Here is a 19,434-nt window from a genome sequence, read left to right on the forward strand (position 1 = left end):
GAAGGATCTGTCCGGCTCTGCTCTTCTTCTCTTACATGCAGACATGTTTAATCTGATGATTGTTATTCATGCACCCTGAATATTTTAGGATTAAATGTACGGAGTATTGTACGGAGTAGGGCAACCATGATGACCAATAATCAGTAATCTCTGTTTGTGCGTGAATGTGTCGTCAAATAAAAAGTACAAATCTTCTTGATCTTCATTCCGCCAAGGTTAAAGTTCAGTGCAATCTCAAGAAATAGAGAGGTGCAAGGATGATGTATTTTTGTAGTCCAACCCAGAAGTTTTGGATCATTACAGAAAATGAACTGTGACCAACAAAAGTCTGGTCACAGTTTAACTCACGTTAAGTACAACTGCAAACTGTAGGGAGCAAAAATTCTCAGTTCAAAGTAAACTGTGAAGAGTGTAGAGAATAACTGAGCAAAAGTTCATCAGTTTGCAGCAATTTGACAAGAAAGATTACCCATCAGTCACTGCACCTTGCTGGAGCATCAAAAGCAAAACAAAAACAAAAAGAGCTTGCAATGGATAATTATCCACTTAAGTCGTGATGTTAGCTAGGTTAGCTAGCTAACGTTAGCACCCGTTGGCGCCAATCTTTGTTCTTCTTGTTATGGATCGGATGATGGATGAAGTTGCTGATGGATCGGCATGTGAAGCTAGATTCTGGCAGGCAGAGGAGACAATGGCACTGACAGTCCAATGTGGTGAACTATAACATCAATCATCTTGAGAAGGGACAGCCCTGCAAATTGACAAATTTAGGCAAGGAAATTAGGCTGAAATATGTGAACCAGTCTCTGTGTTGTACCTATCTCTCAGTTCCTGGCTTTGCTTCGATCATACGGGGGTGGGGCAGCAGAATGAAGATAAAATGAGAGTCAAAGCGCGAGAAATGGCTGGTAGTTGCCTTAAAACTTGCAGAAAAGTCCTCGACAGCAGCAGCAGAAACAGCAGCAGGCCAGAAAATTGTCTTCCCGGCTCGGAGAAAGATGGCAGGAGAGAAAATGAGGGTTTTCTTTTCCTGTTCCTCTCTAATAACCAGGAGCCAGGGGCCGTGCTCACGGTATCAATAGCATTAGAAAAACCTTCTCAGCTGCATCATAGACCTCTTTTTAACCAGTCAACACCTAAACCTTGGAACGCTTCCATATCAAGCAGAGCTCAGCCTCGGCTGGACTCAGTCCAAAACCCTGCACCTATATGTGAACATCCGCCCCAGGTAAAAACTTCTTTTTAAAAAACATGAATAAAAAAGAGCAACGTTGTGACGTCACAAGCCCAGGAATAGCTTCGCCTCGTGGTTGTGTGTTTAGGCCTGAAAATGGGCTGACCGGATAAACCCCGCTCCCTGAGGACTAGACCCAGAGCCTCGACTGTCGTGGGCGACTATAAATCTACATCCTTCCTTCTCTTTGCCACAACAACCCCCCTCTTCTCGGCTGCACTCCACTCTCGAGTGCTCCTCTGTCTCTACCAGGCTGTGTGGTAATGAAGTGGTTTATGGCTGCAGAGGACAGGAGGGGACACAGAGGCCACGGGGGTTAGCCCATAGCTCATTCCCACTATGGTAGGGGGGGCACGGCGGCCAGAAGTGAATAGGCTGATTGAGTAAATCTGGACCCTCAACATCCAGGGTTGTAGGTCCTAGGAGGGTGTGGCGATGCCTCAACCCCAGCAGGAGATCTCAGATAACCCGTTCACTCTTTTAATGACGGCATCTCCACAAGTAGGGTTCGCCAGGCTCGAGCAGGATATCCAGAAATTCAGTTACCGTCTAGATTACAACACAATCCTCAACTTCGTTCCCAAGGTGAGGGCCAGGGTGGAAGGTTTAAAGTTCGGAGGGATTCATTTTTCATTTATTGTGTTAAATTATCTGAAGCCCTGTGAGACTGTAACGGTGATTAAAAGCTACACAAATAAGCCTGACTCACTGCCCTCAAAGTCGAGAAAACATTTTTTTTTCACCTTGTTAGTTAATTCCTCATGTCGTAATGTTTGTCTTTGGAGAATTAAATGCCAAAAAAATGTGCACAACCTTTGCCATCTTCTATTTCAATATTAAAATCTTGTGTGTTTCCTTCTTGCTGAACTGAATAATATTTCTTGGCTCAAGTAGATTTGCCACTGAGAAAACTAACATGTATTAGAAGGCATACATGAAAACTTACAGGTCTGAACATCATAAAATGGTTCATGATCAGTCATTCCACATCTGTGATCCTGATGTAATGTACTTCAGTGATCCCCTGACTTTCGATTAGTGCCATCATCAAGTCAAAATTTCACTGCAAAACCCTAATTTCCATTACTTTGTCTTGCGCTAATTAGCAAAGTGTTAGCATCATCACAGAGCTGCTAGCTTGGCTATCGAGATGTGGTTAGCATTTGTGTGTATTTTGTTTTGTTAGTGTTAGTTTATTTATTAAGGACTGGAATCTCTGGATAAGTCTAAGGTAGAAGCAGATGAGTTAAACACCGGCACTTTCAGTTCAACTCTTTGACTAATTATGCAGAAAGTTTGAAGTTAATAACTTCTGTGGTGTTTCTCTTTAGGGTAGTTGACAATTACAAGTCAGCACTGTCTGAGAAAACGTTCCACAGCAGCCTTGACGTCATCATCACTGTCAAAATGGCGACCACTGAGCTCCTCCTTCTCCTTGGGGAAGAGGTAGTGGTCTGAGGGGCCAAATCAGGTGGACAGGGTGGGTTTAAATCCACTTTCAAGTGCACGAAAACCAATGCTGTCCATTTTCTCAGACAGAGCTAACTTAGAATTTTCAATCACCTGTTTTCATCGTCAAAATTTCGGCACAATCACTCAAAAAGTTAAATTGCACGAGCGGGTAACAAGAGCTGTTTAACTCATCTTCTACCTCCCATATGACGTGAATGCAGCATAAATGTCTTTTTATACTAACAGGAAATTATAAATGTGCCTCAGCTGTCAATCAAAGTGCAACTTTGGAAATCTGCTGCTAATGAAACTTCACAAAGAGACATGATAATAAGATTTAGTGCCTTTTTTTGGAGCTTTTTCATCACCACCCAGGATTTATTTAATTTTTTTTTCAGGTGTGAGCCGCTCCTCCTCCTGAGAGAAGAGTGCTCATCAACAGCAAACCTAAAAATCGACAGGATTTAGCAGGCATGGTGCCTTGATTATACTTTATTTTGTCACTTCTCTGGTGCGAACACAGATAACTGCTTAAAATCAGTGTGTAAAGTGGTTCTGAGACACAACATAAGTCTTGTTTTTTTAGTGTTTTTTACTGTCCTGATTCTAGCAACTGGAATTTATTAATATTTTACAAAACATCTGGGATCTTTAAAACAATTTATTGCCTCTTCATCCTGTTTCAGTCAGATAAATTAGAAACAGCAAAAGCAAGACGCGGTGGTGTTGTGACGTTAAACACAGAGCCCTTCAGTAATCTGTTGCTCGGTGAATACAGGTGTTTCTCTTTGAGCGTTAAGTGTTTTGACCCGCTGCTCACCTGAGCCTCCTGGTTAACACCTTTCCTCCCTCCGCTGCCGAGGATCTTTTAATGGTCAAACAGGTCTCTCCACGCCCCAGCCCCTGCACTCACTCTCACGTGGGGAGGTCTCTGAAATGAAAATGCCATTATAAAACATTTACCAGCCTGCTGAGTTTACATGTCTTACAAGAAAAGGACCGTTTGGAGCGGTTAAGTGTCACATAAATCTTTCAGCAGGCTAATTGAAGTGGTTCCCCCAACAGGCCACTCTCCACAGCTGCTATTACAAATCGCACAACTGCGGATGCGACGGCCAGCTGCAAAACCAAATCTTACACCCACTTGGTAACGTTGTTAAGACACACACACGGTGCTCTGTGGGTTGCTGCTGCCGCCGCTAGTTTGCTCAGACAGCTCCACTGGGAGCGTGCAATGTAGTCGTATGTAAACACAAGTCATCTTTCAGTGAAATATGCTCTGAGAGGAGGCACGAGTACGCTCCTCCACCCGCCCTCCCCTCCTCTCCTCTCTCTCCTAGAAATGCAACTTATTCAAAGCTTATTTGAGCGGGCAAGTTGAAGAGGAACATATTGTTATTTCCAGCAGCAGCCTGGGGGAGTAGTTGCAGGAGGCGGCGGGGTTACACCTACAGTACGCTGCACCAGCTCAGCTTCTGAGAGCTGCCGTGCTACACTGGCTAGCATCTCCCAACAAAGCCTCCGAGGATTACGTGCCTCGAGGTTTATGCTTCTCCGCTAGTTAACAGTGATCACCTTCATTCTTCCAGCTGATTGGAATAAACTCCAATCCCTAATCTCTCCAGGCTGTTTCGTGTCGTGTGTCAGAGCATCAAGTTCAAAAACTGTGCAGGTCCGTTAAACTCTGGAAGGCTTTTTCATGGCTCAGCAATTACCGAGGCCTAAACTGTGACACTCAAACTTGATGTATTCCACCTCCCGCTCCATCTTCCCCCTCTCTGTCCTTCAAAACCTCTCTGTTCCCTGTCCTTCCTATATTTATCTCCCCCCTTTCCCCTTTTCCCATTACATTTTCTTTCTCTCTGTCTTTATCTCTCCAGTCCTAATTGCTACAGAACCTGTTGATGAAAATCTATAAGTGTTTTTTGATTATGGGCCAGAGCTGAGACAGTGGGAGAGAGAGGAGCCGAACGTTGGAGTGTGTCCATCGAGGATTAGTGGAAGGTTTTCAGGTCCCACAGTCGGACTGGTGCTGATATAAAATCATATGTTTCCATTCGTATTTTCAAAGTTTTTATTCTTGGGAAAGTCTGAATCAGATCTGCGTAAAGCAAACAAATAATTTTCGTTAACTGGAGCTGTTTTAATTACGTCATCTAGCTGCACCCTCTTCTCCTGCAGTGGTTTAATGGCTTTATTATTAGCACCACCAGCTGTTTATCTCGATGAACCAACAGCAGCAGATGGAGACGCACATTTATTCTCATTTCTTTTTATTACTTTTCTGGAAATTCTTTTCAAATGTGCACTATATTTTGATGGAAACTCAAATCAAAACAAACATCCTCCGATCTAGATCCATCCATCCCGAGCTGAACCTCGTAACAGACGGCGGCGGTTGCCAGCCCCCCGACACAAACACCGTTCGCAGGTGGGGGAGCAGATCGAGGACGCTTTGATGGCTTTTTTTTTTCCAGGTGACTCTCTCTCTAATGTCTGAGTGGTCACCACCTGGGGGTCCCTCTCTCTCTCTCTCTGCTGCATGTGGGCCGTTCACAAAGTAATAACCGCACCCCGCTGTGCCCCATCATGCCTCGCTGCCAAGACCTCCTCGGCAACACCTGGCACCATGGTAACCAACACCTGTTCACCTAATTAGAGGGACACTGGAGGGAGAGGAGATGAGGAAGTTAATGAAACGCTAATCTGGTCCAATCAAACGCCCAGGCATCTGCGCGCTTGCTACAGCAGCAGGCCGCCGTAATGGCCGCCTTATGGGTGCCTCCCCCGCCACGCCACCTTGAGTGACCCTCATCAATGCCAAAACCCCACCGAGGGGCTGCCGATAAGAGGAGGGGAGGGGGTGGGGGCCGGCGTGCTGCTTCCTGGATGGACAGAGGAGCTGGATAGCGAGGTGTCAGGCAAATGAACAAGCATTAAGAGATGAGGTTCCCCGCGCACAGCGGCTGGAGCGGCTCCAGGTCGCACCAGCTGCACTGCTCTTGTTTACAAGCCGCCACCTGCTGCCGGAGAGAGGCCTGGTGCTCAGGTCTGTTTCCTGAAGAGCATCCTCTGTTCTGAGTGAGAGCCACGACCAGAGAAATCAAAGAAACGGCAAACTGTCATAAGTGTTCATTATATAACACTGCAGCTACATTATCAAGTAATCATCTGGTCCATTGACTGTCAGCAAATAGCAAAAAAAATGACCATCGCATGATCCCAGAGGCCAAAATGACGTCTGGTTTTGTCCAAAAGCCTAAAACATTCAGTTTATTTTAATAAAAGACAAAGAAAACCAGAAAATGTTAACATTTGAAAAGCTGGGACAAAGGATGACGACACATTTTATGTCACTTTTTGTTTTTTTTGTGGTTGTTTTGTGTCTGTTTTTGGTCATTTAGCATCATTTTACATCTATTTGTGGTGTTTTGTGTCTCTTTTGGGGCATTACCCCTCTCTGTAGGATCTTTTTTAAAATCTTTCTGGTTATTTTGTGTTAATTGATTGATATAGAGACTCCTGAGAACCCCCTGACCTCTCTGACCTCCCTGACCTCTCTGACCTCTCTGACCCCTGGGTTTATGCCTGTTAAGCCCGCTCAGTAATCCATCCACAACAAGTCAAGTTTTGCCATTTTTGTCTGACAAATTACTTCAACTATTAATCAAAAATCAAACTAGCTGCTGATTACTTTTGTGTCCTTTCACAAACTGATTTATCAACTGATCGTTTCAGCTCTCAAACATAAGTGTGTCTTCTTGTGTGAACTTGACTGAACTCTCTCTCTCTGTTTTTCCCCATCAGGAAACTTCAAAGGGATGTGTAAACAGATAGACCACTTTCCTGAGGAAACAGATTATGAAGCAGACCCATCCGAGTACTTCTTACGTGAGTATCTTGTGCACATTTTCTGTTTCATCTTAGAAGTGACCACAGGGAGGGAAAAAAAAAGAAAAAGAAGAGTCACATCAGGTCCTTCCTCCACATGTTCTCTTGACATTTTACTCAGAATATTTTTGAAATTTGTCCCACTTTTCGCTCCGTCTCAGACTGCAGCGCGGTGCCAGTAACTGCTCTTGGCCAGCGTCGCCGCTGCCCGTCTCTGCCTGCTTTTAGCACGAGGCCCCGGCCAGGCTGAGTCCAAGCCAAAGCATCTCGTCTGTTTTTACTGCTTGGCTGTGTGTAACATAATGTGCGGTGTTACAGTCGGCTGTGTACCCTGTAAACACAGCCCCATTGATTTCTGCTCTCTTTCTCCTTTTGTGCAAGCAAGACGGAGACGCTTGTCGAACTCATTTGCCTGCTAATCCTAAAAATCACAACAACGACTCGGAGCTCGTGATGTACTGTTAGTATCGCTGGCTCGATGCTCTCCTCTGATTGGCTGATTAACGCTGTTTGAGCTCGAGTTACAGACTCGCACACAGTTGTCAAGTCACAGGCCTGACTACATTTCATCAATGGTTAATCTTCATTTGTTTATGTTTCTGCGACAGTGTGGCCGGATATTCAGGCAAATATTTTCTGTAGTGAAACTCAAAATAACTTTTTCACGTACCTGCACATTTTGAGTACACACTGCATCAGTAAATCTACTTTTATTTACTTATTTTTACTTTTATTTTAACTTAAGAGGTTGACTGGTCTCTGTTTGAGGTCGGCAGTTGATATTTCTTGTTTGAAAGAAAGAGATGCAAAATGGACCAGAAAGGAACATAAAATAACAACACAGACACTTAAACTACCTCAGAGAGACACAAAACTACCACAAAAAGAAGCTAAACAACTACAAAGAAACACAAAACGTCTCTTTGAATCTGTGGCTCTTGCTTTTATGATAGTAAAGTTGGTGACTTTTATACATCTGTGCCCATTGTCTCATAATCTGTCCATGTTTGGAGGGACAGGCATTACACTGTAGCTTATCCCTCTGTTGTTCTGGTCCGATCAGTGGGATTTTCCTTTTTGCTTTGGACATGTTTTTTCTCTTGTGAGACAATCTGTTCAGAGAGCTTTGATAAAGAAACTTTTTTTGGAGAGCATCACCGCATTGGAAAACCATTGGTTTATGGATGGTGTCCATATTGAAAAGTTTACATGGACAAATGTGAAACTGTAATATTACTAAAGCTTGTATTTTGGATGTTCTAGTAATTGCTCAGTGCCGGCTGACAGTCTGTTTTCTATACCAGCACAGTATACAAATAGCACGTTGCATTATAATCAGAGCAGTGGGAAGTAACACTAGTAGTTAGTGATGCATTACAGAAATTGGATTTCCTTTTTTCTGAAACAAGTAGCCTTGTATGAGTGACTGAAATTTGAAATTCAGTCTTTATATTACGCTCTCTTACTTCAACAGTTTGGTGGGGTTTAGCCAGGAGTTAGCTTGAGGGTTGATATCAGTTTGCTCTGCATTTTGTTGAAAAATGGGTGAAATAAGACTCTTTGTGACTCTAAAGTTGTTGTATTTCTGTTTTGTGTTCTTAGCTGTTTTGCTAATGTTGTAAGGATGTTGAAATCCTGGTTTTGTTTGTGTGGTTTTGTTGGAGGGTGTGAGGATCTCTGGAGGGACCATAATGTCTCCTTTTCTAGCTAATGTAGCTAATGTTAGCATTAGCATCTGTTTACATACGAGTGTAGAAGAAACCTTGCAAGCTCAGCATCAAGCATCATTCCTTTACTCACCAACAGCTGTCACCAGCAGTGGAAAACAACACCACAGTTAAGTCTTAACTTCTTTTCTTTGCTGCTGAATACAGTTTCTTGCCACCGGGTGGTATTGCTAATGGTCACTTGCCAAGAGCTTCAACCGTTATTGCGTTTACCAGAGGATTGAAAACATCCTCTGGGCAGTGCTACTTCCTCATCCTCTCAAGTTGGACTGAGGGCGCTACAGTGACTCGCTACAGCAAAGTGGTATTACGAGATGGGACGGGCTGGGGCTAGCTGGTTAGCATGCTAACTTCAGCAGAAGTAGAAGTGATAAAAACAGAAAACAAGAGTTAAATTCAGCGTTGCTTTCCACTACTGGAGACAGCGCTTGGCGAGTAAAGGAATAAAGTTTGATGCTGGACTCGCAACATATCTTCTAGACTGGTAAGTAAACAACTGCTAATGCTAATGTTTGCTATATAGCGATAGCAAAAACTTAGATATAGCACCTTTAAATACACAAAGTAGCATGTGGGTGTGGTGGGTTTGCAGGTGTTTAAAGGACAGTTTTCAGGTTTGTCTTAAAACAATAATCAGGTATCAAATATGACCAACGCAGCAGTTTTTCCTGCTATAATAATCTCTCTGTCAATCAAAAGTGATGTTAATCTACAGCTGTCAACTGTGCAAAAGTTTATCTGAAGCTAATATAAGTCCTCAGCAGTCTGATCAAGTGAGTACCCTCCAAAATATGCATATATTTTTTATAATCTCTCTACTGTAGCTCAACAAGGAAACAAAGAAGGGATTTTACACAAAAAAACATATTATTTTGTAAGATATTTGCTTGATTTGACTCAGACTGCTGAGACCTCATATTAGCTTCAGTAAACGTAGTCCTCGCTTACATTGAGAGTGCAGTAGGCAGGGATCTTTTAATGGATAAAAGAAAAAATGTCTATATTGTTTTACGACTGACTTTAAAACTGTGAACTGATCCTTTAAAGACTCCGTAGCACAACTGATGTTATAAGTAATGTAACTTTTACTGTAAGTAAAATAATAGGCTCTGTTTTTAAACTTTTTAACTGTCGCACCACATAAACACACCACCGTCCAGAGTCCCCCCCTCTCTCCACCCCGCAGCAGCCTGCAGGGGTTTGCAACTAGAAGTCAGAGAGTGTCCGTCTCCTCGTCTCCGTCAGTAATTGAGGCCTCTCAGAGAGCAGAGCAGAGCAGTGCGTGCCAGTGCCGGAGATTAAGCCCCAGCCAATTAGGTTGTGTTTGACTTTAGCGCTCTGAGCGGTTGTTCCCGTCCGTATGTGCCACAGAGAACGCTTACGATAACAGCTCTGGTAATGATTCTAACAATGCTGGAGCGTCGGTGAAAGGCGGATCGGTCTCGTAACGAGGCTGGGGGATGGCAGGGTCGCAGGGTAAGGGGTTAGTGAGGGGGGGCCCGGGCGTCGCGACCACCGCCACTCATGTGCGGACGAGTGTGTGTTAACCTCTTCCCAGGCTGTGATTGGAGGAGAAGGCCGCAGTGCTCCCAGTGGCTTGCCAATTAGGACACTCACATCCATAAATATTTCAGCCTCCTTCTTATATAGGTCAGGCCTCTCTCGATCGCTGTCTCTCTCCTCGCCCTCACACCCGTAACATTTCATGTCAGGAGTTGTACAGTATCTACTGTCACGTCTCTGGTCATGATGATTCAGAGCGTGAAGACGTCGCGAGAGGGCGATTTTTCTGGGTGCACAGAGAGGTCAAAGGGGACAGACGCGGCGTCTTGGCGAAAGCGGGTGATGTATTTTTAAACCTGCCCACTCCCGTTTCATGGACACACACCTGGTATTTCCATAATGAGGAGTTTCACGGCGCCTCTGGGTGGCCAGAGACGGAGAAAAGCTGCCTCTGCCTCTCGCATGCAGGCGAGGGAGAAGCGGGGATAGTTATGCAACAGAAATGATGTCACTTCAGGTGAAGGCCCGGCGGAAGTGACATCACCAGGAAGGGGGGGGGGTGCTCGCCGGTCCCAAAAAATGGAGGGGACACACCGGTGACATCACCAGACGGCATAGAGAGGAGGAGGGAGATATTTGGTGCCGTGGTTGCCGAGCAGAAAACAGACAAATCTGACTATATTCTGCTAAAACATGCACCCCCGCTTCATCACACACACACACACCACATATCAGTAGCTTCTGTGTGTGTGTCTGTGCTGTGAGTCCTCAGCTCTCCCAATAGCAAGGCAGTTTGCACATCCACACGGGGTTATATAAGCCAGCTGAGGCACACCAAAGCGCCAGTGGGTTTTTAGATCATGCCGTGTCGGAGCTCCCATCATCCACTGCTCTACTGGGCGCTAAGCAGCTGAGAAGAGAAGAAAGAGGGGAAGAAAACGCCCAGTTATGCAAGCTACTAATGCTAAACTGAAAGGCATCAATTCCCTGTAACGTAGAGAGGGGAAGGGGGGGGTGTGTGTGTCTGATTCACTTGGATGGATGCTGGAGTAGGAAATTAACAGTTAGTTACAGTTACTGCAAACAATCAAATAATACACTATAGGGCTGAAACAATTAGTCCAAGGCTGCAACTGAAAATTTATTTATTTATCCGTAATCTAACAATGATTTTCTCAATCATTTAGTCTGTTAAAGGTGCTATAGGTACGTTTTTGCAAGCGCTACATGGCTAACATTAGCATTAGCAGCTGTTTACTTACGACTGTAAAAGAAAAGTTGTAAGTTTGGCATCAAACTTTGTTTCTTTACTCACCAAGAGTTGTCTCCAGCAGTGGAGAGCAACACCAATGTTAACTTTTGTTTTGCTTCTATTTCTATCACTTCTTTTCTTTACCACCAAACATGGTTTCGTGGCAGGAGCAGGTGCTAATGGTCACTTGCTAAGAGTTTCAGCCACTGTTGCGTTTACAAAATGTTAGAAAACGTCCCCTGTGCAGCGCTACTTCCTCATCTTCTCATGTTGGACTGAGGACACACTGGACATTACAGGGGCTCATTATCACCTCTTGAGGTGCAAAGTGGTATTACAAGACAGGACGGGATGGGACAAGGCTAGCTTGTTAGCATGCTAACTTCAGTAGATACCCCTGTAGCCCAATACATAGACGTCTTTGACATAATGTCAAAACAGTTATTTCTTCACATTCCGTTGATAATCCAGTTAATTTTTTGGATATTTTAAACTAAAATAATTTACATATAGCACCTTTAAAGAGCTGGTGGTGACCAAAAACATGTTGTGTTTGTTTCTGTAATCACTCCATCATCATCACAATCACCATTCTGGACAGAAACGTGACTTTGTATAAATTATAATGCTGCTCTATGTCTGCTGGATGTGTAAATGAGCAACTGTTTGGCAAAAATATTGGTTACTGCAGGTTTAAAATGTAAAAATATAAATAACAATTGTGAGTAATATATGTATTTTCAAGGATTTTTTTTAGTTCATTTTGTATTTTGTGCAAGTTCTTTCCAGAACTGCCTCATGTTCAAGTACATTTAATTTCCTTTTGTGAATGTACTGCATATCCAGTAAGAATAGCACATATTATGGAATTAGGGCACCGCATTAATCTCCCACTATTCATTTAGTGTGGCCCACAGGCCACAAGTATTTTCAGCATCTGAACATTTAAATGAAACATGATGCAAACATGAAATACTCCTAATTATCAGCCCATTTTTACCCCCTCAATTAACTTTCATATGAACTTTTCGCTGACATTGATGACAGAAAGGCAGGCTATGTGTCTTCCCTGGGGCCTCGCGGCAGACTGGACGCTGGCATGAACCGGCTTTGGCGTCGCCCGATAAAATCAATGGGTCTGGGGCAGGACACGCAGGGAGCTTGTAGGGCAGAGCAGGGGGAGGCAACAACCCCGGCTTGTGCATGGTCTCTAGTACCAGTTTGTATACAATAGTGAGTGAGAGAGGAGGGGGAGGGCTTCACCAGAGAGTTTTAACGGGATCACATGACCTGAGATCAGGGCAATCGTGTGTTGGCGAGCCGCATTCGCCATGTTTGGTTTAGCAGGTGTCCCAGTTGGTCGTGGTGACATTGAGCGTCCTGGTCTTCTAGCAGTATCCACGGCAACGAATAAGGAATCCATCGACTGACACACACACACACATACAGACGGTGTGCACAGACACGGGCCAATAAATTAAAAGCCAATCATTTTTGTCCTGGTTGACCGAGTGAGTGATAGCACTCTAACTTTATATCTTATTAAGGGCGAATATAGAGGCAGCACAGCTTGTAAAACACAGAGGTGAGAGAGTGCGTCCTCATATTAAAGCAAGATTAGAAAATACAGGACGAGCAGCAGCAGCAGCGGCGGTGGCGGCGGCGTTCGGCTGTCGCAGGGGCATCATCAAAAGACGGCTGCACCCTCTCTGCTCAGTTTTACACACTCACATTTATTCATTAGTTGTGAGCCGCAACAGCCTGAAAATTCCCACCGCTGCGAGAGAAAAACGGCAAATTATATACTTGTGTCCTTTTTATCTCCAAACATAAAGCGGCAAAGAGTCAGGTTTTGACAGTTTTGGAGGCTTTTTATGCAATACGTATCAGAGCGAGAACAGCTTTAGTGTTTACGAGCCGGAGGGAACACTGATCCACATGCAATCAAAAGCTAAATGACCTCCAGCTGCTACGGCATAAAGAGGAAACAACTGCAATGTATGGCTCTGTGATAAATTCTATATAAGATATATCATGGAAATGTGCTTTGTGAGCATATTTCTAGGTCACAGACTGTAAAGTTGTGCTTCACATTGACAGATTTTATAGGAGAAAGATGTTGTGTTTCATTTCCTACTTGGTTTGTCTGCGCTGGAGAGGAATCATTTTAAGCAATTTGATCTCAAGATGTTTTTAAGGACTGGAGTTGGGCCTGTGGTCTGAGATAATGGGACACTTTTGTACATTTATCAGTGTGCTGCTTTAAGAGGATGATACCTGGCCACTTACACTCGCATTTTATCAAGTCTGTCTTTAAACAGTTAGGTGGATCTCGGTTTGAAACGGTTCATAATGTCTGGTCTTTACAGAGATCAGATCTACTTTTATAAATGTAAATATTCTCTGGATACAGGAGTAAATTAAAGCTACCTGCTGAACGATGGAAAGGTCTGAGGTTGAGTTTTGAGCCATGGTGAAGCACAGATGGAGGTTTTAGGAGCCAGTTGTGCCGCCTGTAGACCTGGATCTGTCCCTGTACAACCTGCAGCATCTCCAGAAACCTGGTGGGTTTTAGAGGATAGAGACTAACACAGAGTCCTGTTTAACACATCACCAGGAGTATCTCCTGTCTGACTCGATGGACTCAGACACGTGTCCTGACAGGATGGAGTTGTTCAACCTGCTCAAACACAATAATTCACCATGATGACAAAAGACAAAACAACAGCAAAAAAAGCCAAAATTATGAACATACACTGATCAGAACACCTACTCTCTAAATGACATGTCCTGTACATTAAACATAAAGAAAATTGCACATTTACTTTACAAATGATCATTTGCAGGAAATGTTAAGTACGAATTCTGATTGACTATTTACATTCAAAAGGCCTGTCCTGGTGTATCTAATAATAAAACGCTCCTATTGACAAGTAAACTATCACAAACATTTCTCTTCAGGGTTGGACCATAATTTAAAAATAGTTGGTTTTAGTTTATTTGTGTGCACAGGTAACAAAACACAAATATAAGTCTTTTTATATTTCTTTACTACTGAGTCAAATTGAATGTGTATTTCAGGTGAAAAATGACTGAATATGAATAAATATTATGGTCAATCTTGAGCAACATGATCCTGTTGGTTTCATTTATCCATAATAATGTAACTCTTATATCTTAACAACTCATATGAGTGTAACTGGGAACCTAAAGCGGCTCAGTGTGGCGTTCACTTCCCCGCTGATGTGTGATGTTGGCCGTGCTAAGCTCTGGCGGCGCGCGCTGTCATGCAGATGTTCAGGCGTGATCTGTGGGGACATCAGCAGCAGAGTGGAGGGTAATTACAGTAATTGAAATGTGTTGTGTTGGAGGGAACTTTAATTGTGTGAGCGGGCCTGTCATGTGAAGTGATTTCAGTGTGAGGGAGGATTTTTTTTCCTGTTCCACTGACCCAACTCTGCATGTGTGTGATGTTGTGTTAAAGTGACTGAGCAGGATTCAGTGGGAGAACGACTGAGTTTATATTGTACATGCAAAGATCATGTACTGTACATTTTAAAGTCTTAAATTCAAGCAGTGACGATCATTATAAAATGATTTCATGTCAGATGATTAGAAGTTTTAGTCAACAGGAACCTCACTGACTCCATTTTCTGCTGCTTATCCAGGTCCAGGTCACATTAATTTAACTTTATCATTAGGAATTATTGTCTTACACTGCTGAATATAATGGTAAATAATCCTAGGCAATATCGTCCCCACTGGTTTTCCATCGTATTTTTACTCTTTGGCCAGTTTGACCAGAAAACATGTATTAAATTAAAAATCACTGTTTCGACCATGAGGCTAAAACTTTTTTAGGTTAAAACAGTTGATGTTGTCACGACTGTAGCTTTAATTGTGTGTTACGTCTTTAAATAGCTTGTTTTGTTCGTCAAGCAATCCCAAACAAAAAAAATATTCACATAGATGTGAGAACTAGCTCTTTTTTTGTATTTTTAATGGATTCTGAACATCTGATCAACTAATCTCAGCACTAAAATTAGCTGTTCTTGTTTAAAGGAATAATCCCAATACTATCATAATGATGAGGAAGAGCAAAAATATGACAAAGAATAGACAGAAAATGGCAAAAAGAAATAATCGAGACAACACAAGAACACAAACAATGGGACACAAACTAGCTCGTTAATGAATTCCCAGAGGTGTCCCTGAATGTCACATCTGAACATCTCTGCTTTTACTCCTCTGCTAGTTTATAAACACCAGTGAGTGAAACCTGCATTTATTTTCTAATCAGTTCAAGTCAAACTGCATTCTGCCCTCGAGGTGTATTGTCAAGACGCATAAGCTTTCAGACACAGGCTGAGAGCTGTGTAAGCAAAATCTGAATTTAGCCACCGAAGCTAATTTCCTGTCTTGATACATGTTGTTTTAAAACAATCAGGGGCTGCTACTGTTGTTTTTTTTAAAGGCGTTTCGTGGATGTTTGAGGTTGATGGGGGGCAACAAGCCTCTTGGTCCGGACGAGGACGGCACAAGGGCTCAGTATTGAGGAGGAAGAGGAGGAGGAGGAGGTGTAGAGGGGATTAATAAGCGTTTGTAGTATTAAATCAATGTGCCTGGGAGCTGAGGCACCTGATTAGCATGACCCTGTCCTGCACATCAGCACATTCAGGGCTGGGGGAGGCTGATTAAGAGCCAATGCTAATTTCCTCTCAACCCTGTCAATGAAAGAGAGAGAGAGAGAGAGAGAGAGAGAGAGAGAGAAAGGATATAAGGTGCAAGCAGACGCCTTTGTAAAGAGGACGGTGTGTGTGGTGATTCACATGTGTGTTCACATGCACAGTACATGTGTGTAGTGTCAGTCAGGGTTTGTACGCATGTATCAAGATAAATTTACTCATTTTAACAGCTGTCAGTTACATGTAGAAAGGTACAGTTTCTACCAGCAGCGAAAAGAAACTAAGTACATTTACTCAAGTATTTCCATTTTATGCCACTTTGTACTTCTACTCCACAAATATTTTGCTTCGGTTCCATGAGAGTTATTTTACAGCTGTAGTTACTAGTTACTTTTCAGACTGAGATTTCAAATACAAAACATATGATTAGTTTTTATAAACTGATACCTTATAAAGTACCAAACTATTTATATAGTGTGGTATTGATTCATTTATCTAATTCCATCCAATTGAGAAAATTCAAGAGTATGATTTATCTCTCAAATTAATATTTTGCGCTCTTTTCTTTGAGATCCCTGTAATGTATTTCACAAAATAACTGGCTGAAAAACTGGGAAAACTCACATACATAAGTAAAAGTATCATGAGCAAAGTGTAGTTAAAGTATCAAAAATAAAAGTACTTTTTTTCTTTGTCATCTTCGAGCCTCAAATAGTTGGTACTACCACTGGTTTAATCTTTAAAAATGTTCTGTGTTTTAGAATATTATAAGTCATTATGTAAAATATTAATCCTAAAAGTGACTAGTTACTATTTTTACACTGAAATGTAGTGGAGTACAAGTAGAGAGAGAGGTTGTTTAATGTTAAAGTGAAAACAAAATTATCCAAATTAATCAGAAAATATAAAATACTTCTTTGCATCAAGTATCAAATAAATCATCACTAGGGCAGAAGTCACAGTTACACATGCATTTTTAATTACTTTGTCCCCAGAGATGTGGTTAGAATAAACAATACTTTCAAGAGCAATTTTTCTATAAAGATTTGACTCCATACTTCAAGATAAATATGAAATGAAGGGACTTAGTTGTAGTTTGTTTTCTGATGCTCTGGGAAATTAAAGCAACTGCCAGTCAGTGTTAGTGTGTGAAACTGATCCTGTGCATCCTCAGATGTGATAAAAAAAACCTGCTCAGATGCCTCTAAATATTTAGATTATTTAGTATTTGGTTGCATGAGGTGGTGTTGAGGAGGACGAGCTGCAGCAACACAGATGTTGAGTCTCATTAAGTTGTTTGCCAGCACTCGGACACCAGCCTGAGCTGCAGCCGTGCCAATCAATACAGTACACACAGTATCTGCTTTCAGCCTGTGTCTCTGTGAGCAGGTTGGCACGCATGCTGGCAGGACGGCAGGGCCAGGCGGGGCTAAAACAACCTCCATCACCCATTATTACAACTACCGACCCAGTGCAGCCACCAACAGGCCGGGCAGGGCGAGACACCACATGCCCTCACACAGAGAAAAAACTAAATACAGCCAGAAATTAAACTTTTCTTCTTCCAACATGTGCATACGAAGGATCAGAGAAACCAAATAGTGACAATGTTCAGCGTTCGTGCTCAATAAAATCAAAGTAGATGAGATTTCTTCCATCTGGGAAAAGTAAACTTGTGTGCCAGTTTTCATTTCAGCTACTGACAGGAAAACAACCAGTGATAGTGGTGGTAAATAGAAAAGTGCCAATCATTGTGAGGAAAACAGCCACCAACCAGTATAAATAGATAATCAAGAGTTTGAGAAAAGCTGTAATTTTTGTTTCATTTGAAGAGGATTTACATTAGTTTGGTGCAACTCACAGTGATTTATACTACAAAAGTCTAACTGACCATTTTGTAACCTCCCACCTCTTAGCTACCACCTGTAAAACACCTAAAACACTACCATAGATAATATCAAGTTTACAATGATAACAAAGGCACATTTTTCTTTTTTAAACAATGGCTCTTAGATTTCATACACTATTTAGCAAAAGCAGGCACCAGCTGAGGGAACAACTTTTGCTAGCAAATCAACTGTGGCTAGCTATTTTAAGCTAATGCTAATGCCAAAAATCTGGTCTTTGGCCAAAAACATGGGTCTCTGTTGAGATTTAATATTTACTGATGACTTATTTTAAAACAAGAGCCCTGAAAAAGATCTTACACATGCATTTGTAGTATTATATTACAGTATTATACGTAAAAATGCTATTCATTTTAGCATAACCCTTGATTCACTATTGTGACTTCACCCTCTGATAGTAGCATTTTAGCTCCCTAACAGTGTATGTGTCGATCCTGAATGAGCATTTTTCTCAAGTGTCACGATCTCACATAAAAATATTGTTAGCTAGCTAATAACATCTCACTTATCCCAGGAGAAAACAATAGGTTACTCGTTTAAGATAAGTTAGCCGAACAAGCTAACATTTGAAGCTTACAAGAGCAGATAAACACTTTGTTTACTCAATTTCTAACACTTTTACTCTGGTGTTTTTGGTTAAGATAAAACCTCTTGCTAGAGTGAAATATGTGCAAAAACCAAAACCGTAAACAGACCTTCCTGCCCAACAATGGTTGATTAGCGACTGGCTATTAGCAATTAGCAGAGGGTTACATCTAAGAAGAAGTACTTTAATTCGAAATTCATTACCAGAACATCTGATAAAACATGATGAGTGTAATGTTTTATGAGCTATCAAAGCTAAAGAGTGAGCAGTGAGAAGCACAATGGGTTTTCAGCCTAAGAAACAGTTTTTAACTGGGTGTCACATTAACGTGGGTGTCGCGGGGGAAGAAACAGAAGATGCGGCACTCTCTCTGATGGTGACCTCGACCCAAATCAAAACCGCGACCTCGGTGCTAATCACAGGGCTCCTGAGAGCATCCTTTCATGTGGGCCGAGGCAAGAGCTTCAGAAACACAAGACGCCGCAGAGGTTGCCGCTGTCATTGGCTATTAGCGCTGAGGTCAAAGCTTCCATTTGGACAAGGGTCGTTGTTTTCCAGCAGCCGGAGATTGACAGCGTTTTACCACACAGGAGAGTCGCCACAGCTCGCTCTCTGCTCTCTCTCACAGCGTCATAGCCGTCCCAACAGCCCTCTGTCAGAATAATGTCACCCCGGCTGAGATAATCTCCGATCACCGGGCCTCCCTGATACACTGTGAAGTTGTAACAGATGTACAGTTAATGAGTATCACAGGTGGTTTGGGGAGATGATGATGTGATGACAATGGCAATTCAGTCCTCAGCCAAATGTGCACGAATAATCCCATGCTGCAAAACTAAAGTCGGACCACAAATAAAGTATTAATTAATTTACTTAGCAGTAAAATATTACTTCATACACATTAGTTTACACATGCTGCATCAGTAACAACAAACTTATCATATGTATTATTGTATCAGTTACAGGGGCCATTTTCTGCATAACAGCTACTTTGAAGGATCTGAATACTTCATCTACCATGGTGGCAAAAGCTGTGGTTTGCCATGAAATGGGTGCAAATGTGACCTTGTATTGTTTATTAATTAACAGGGAGCAATATTTGGGAGCCTTATTTATTAATCCACATACTAAGAAGAGCACAAAGGCCCTGAATCTCATTATACACTTTGGGAGCCACGAAGGTCCAGTGTCTTTGAT

General features: G+C 42.4%; 1 protein-coding gene and 1 long non-coding RNA gene across 2 annotated transcripts in view; one reads left to right on the forward strand and one right to left on the reverse strand.

Moving 5' to 3' along the window:
- The window catches only part of cacng2a (calcium channel, voltage-dependent, gamma subunit 2a), a 62,503-nt gene that overhangs the window by 33,843 nt on the left and 9,226 nt on the right, over positions 1–19,434 (forward strand). Inside the window, exon 2 of the mRNA XM_018684694.2 lies at positions 6,494–6,577. Within this exon, the coding sequence (XP_018540210.1) occupies positions 6,494–6,577 (84 nt within the window). The remainder of the gene's footprint in view (positions 1–6,493; positions 6,578–19,434) is intronic.
- Positions 1–19,434, reverse strand: part of LOC108888622 (uncharacterized) — a 51,454-nt gene that overhangs the window by 16,694 nt on the left and 15,326 nt on the right. The window contains exons 3-4 of the long non-coding RNA XR_001961863.2: positions 13,490–13,620; positions 3,507–3,617 (exon numbers count right to left, since the gene is read on the reverse strand). This is a non-coding gene — a long non-coding RNA (uncharacterized LOC108888622). The remainder of the gene's footprint in view (positions 1–3,506; positions 3,618–13,489; positions 13,621–19,434) is intronic.

The sequence above is a fragment of the Lates calcarifer genome, linkage group LG11 (assembly GCF_001640805.2).
Source record: "Lates calcarifer isolate ASB-BC8 linkage group LG11, TLL_Latcal_v3, whole genome shotgun sequence".
NCBI classification, from domain to species: Eukaryota; Metazoa; Chordata; class Actinopteri; family Centropomidae; genus Lates; species Lates calcarifer.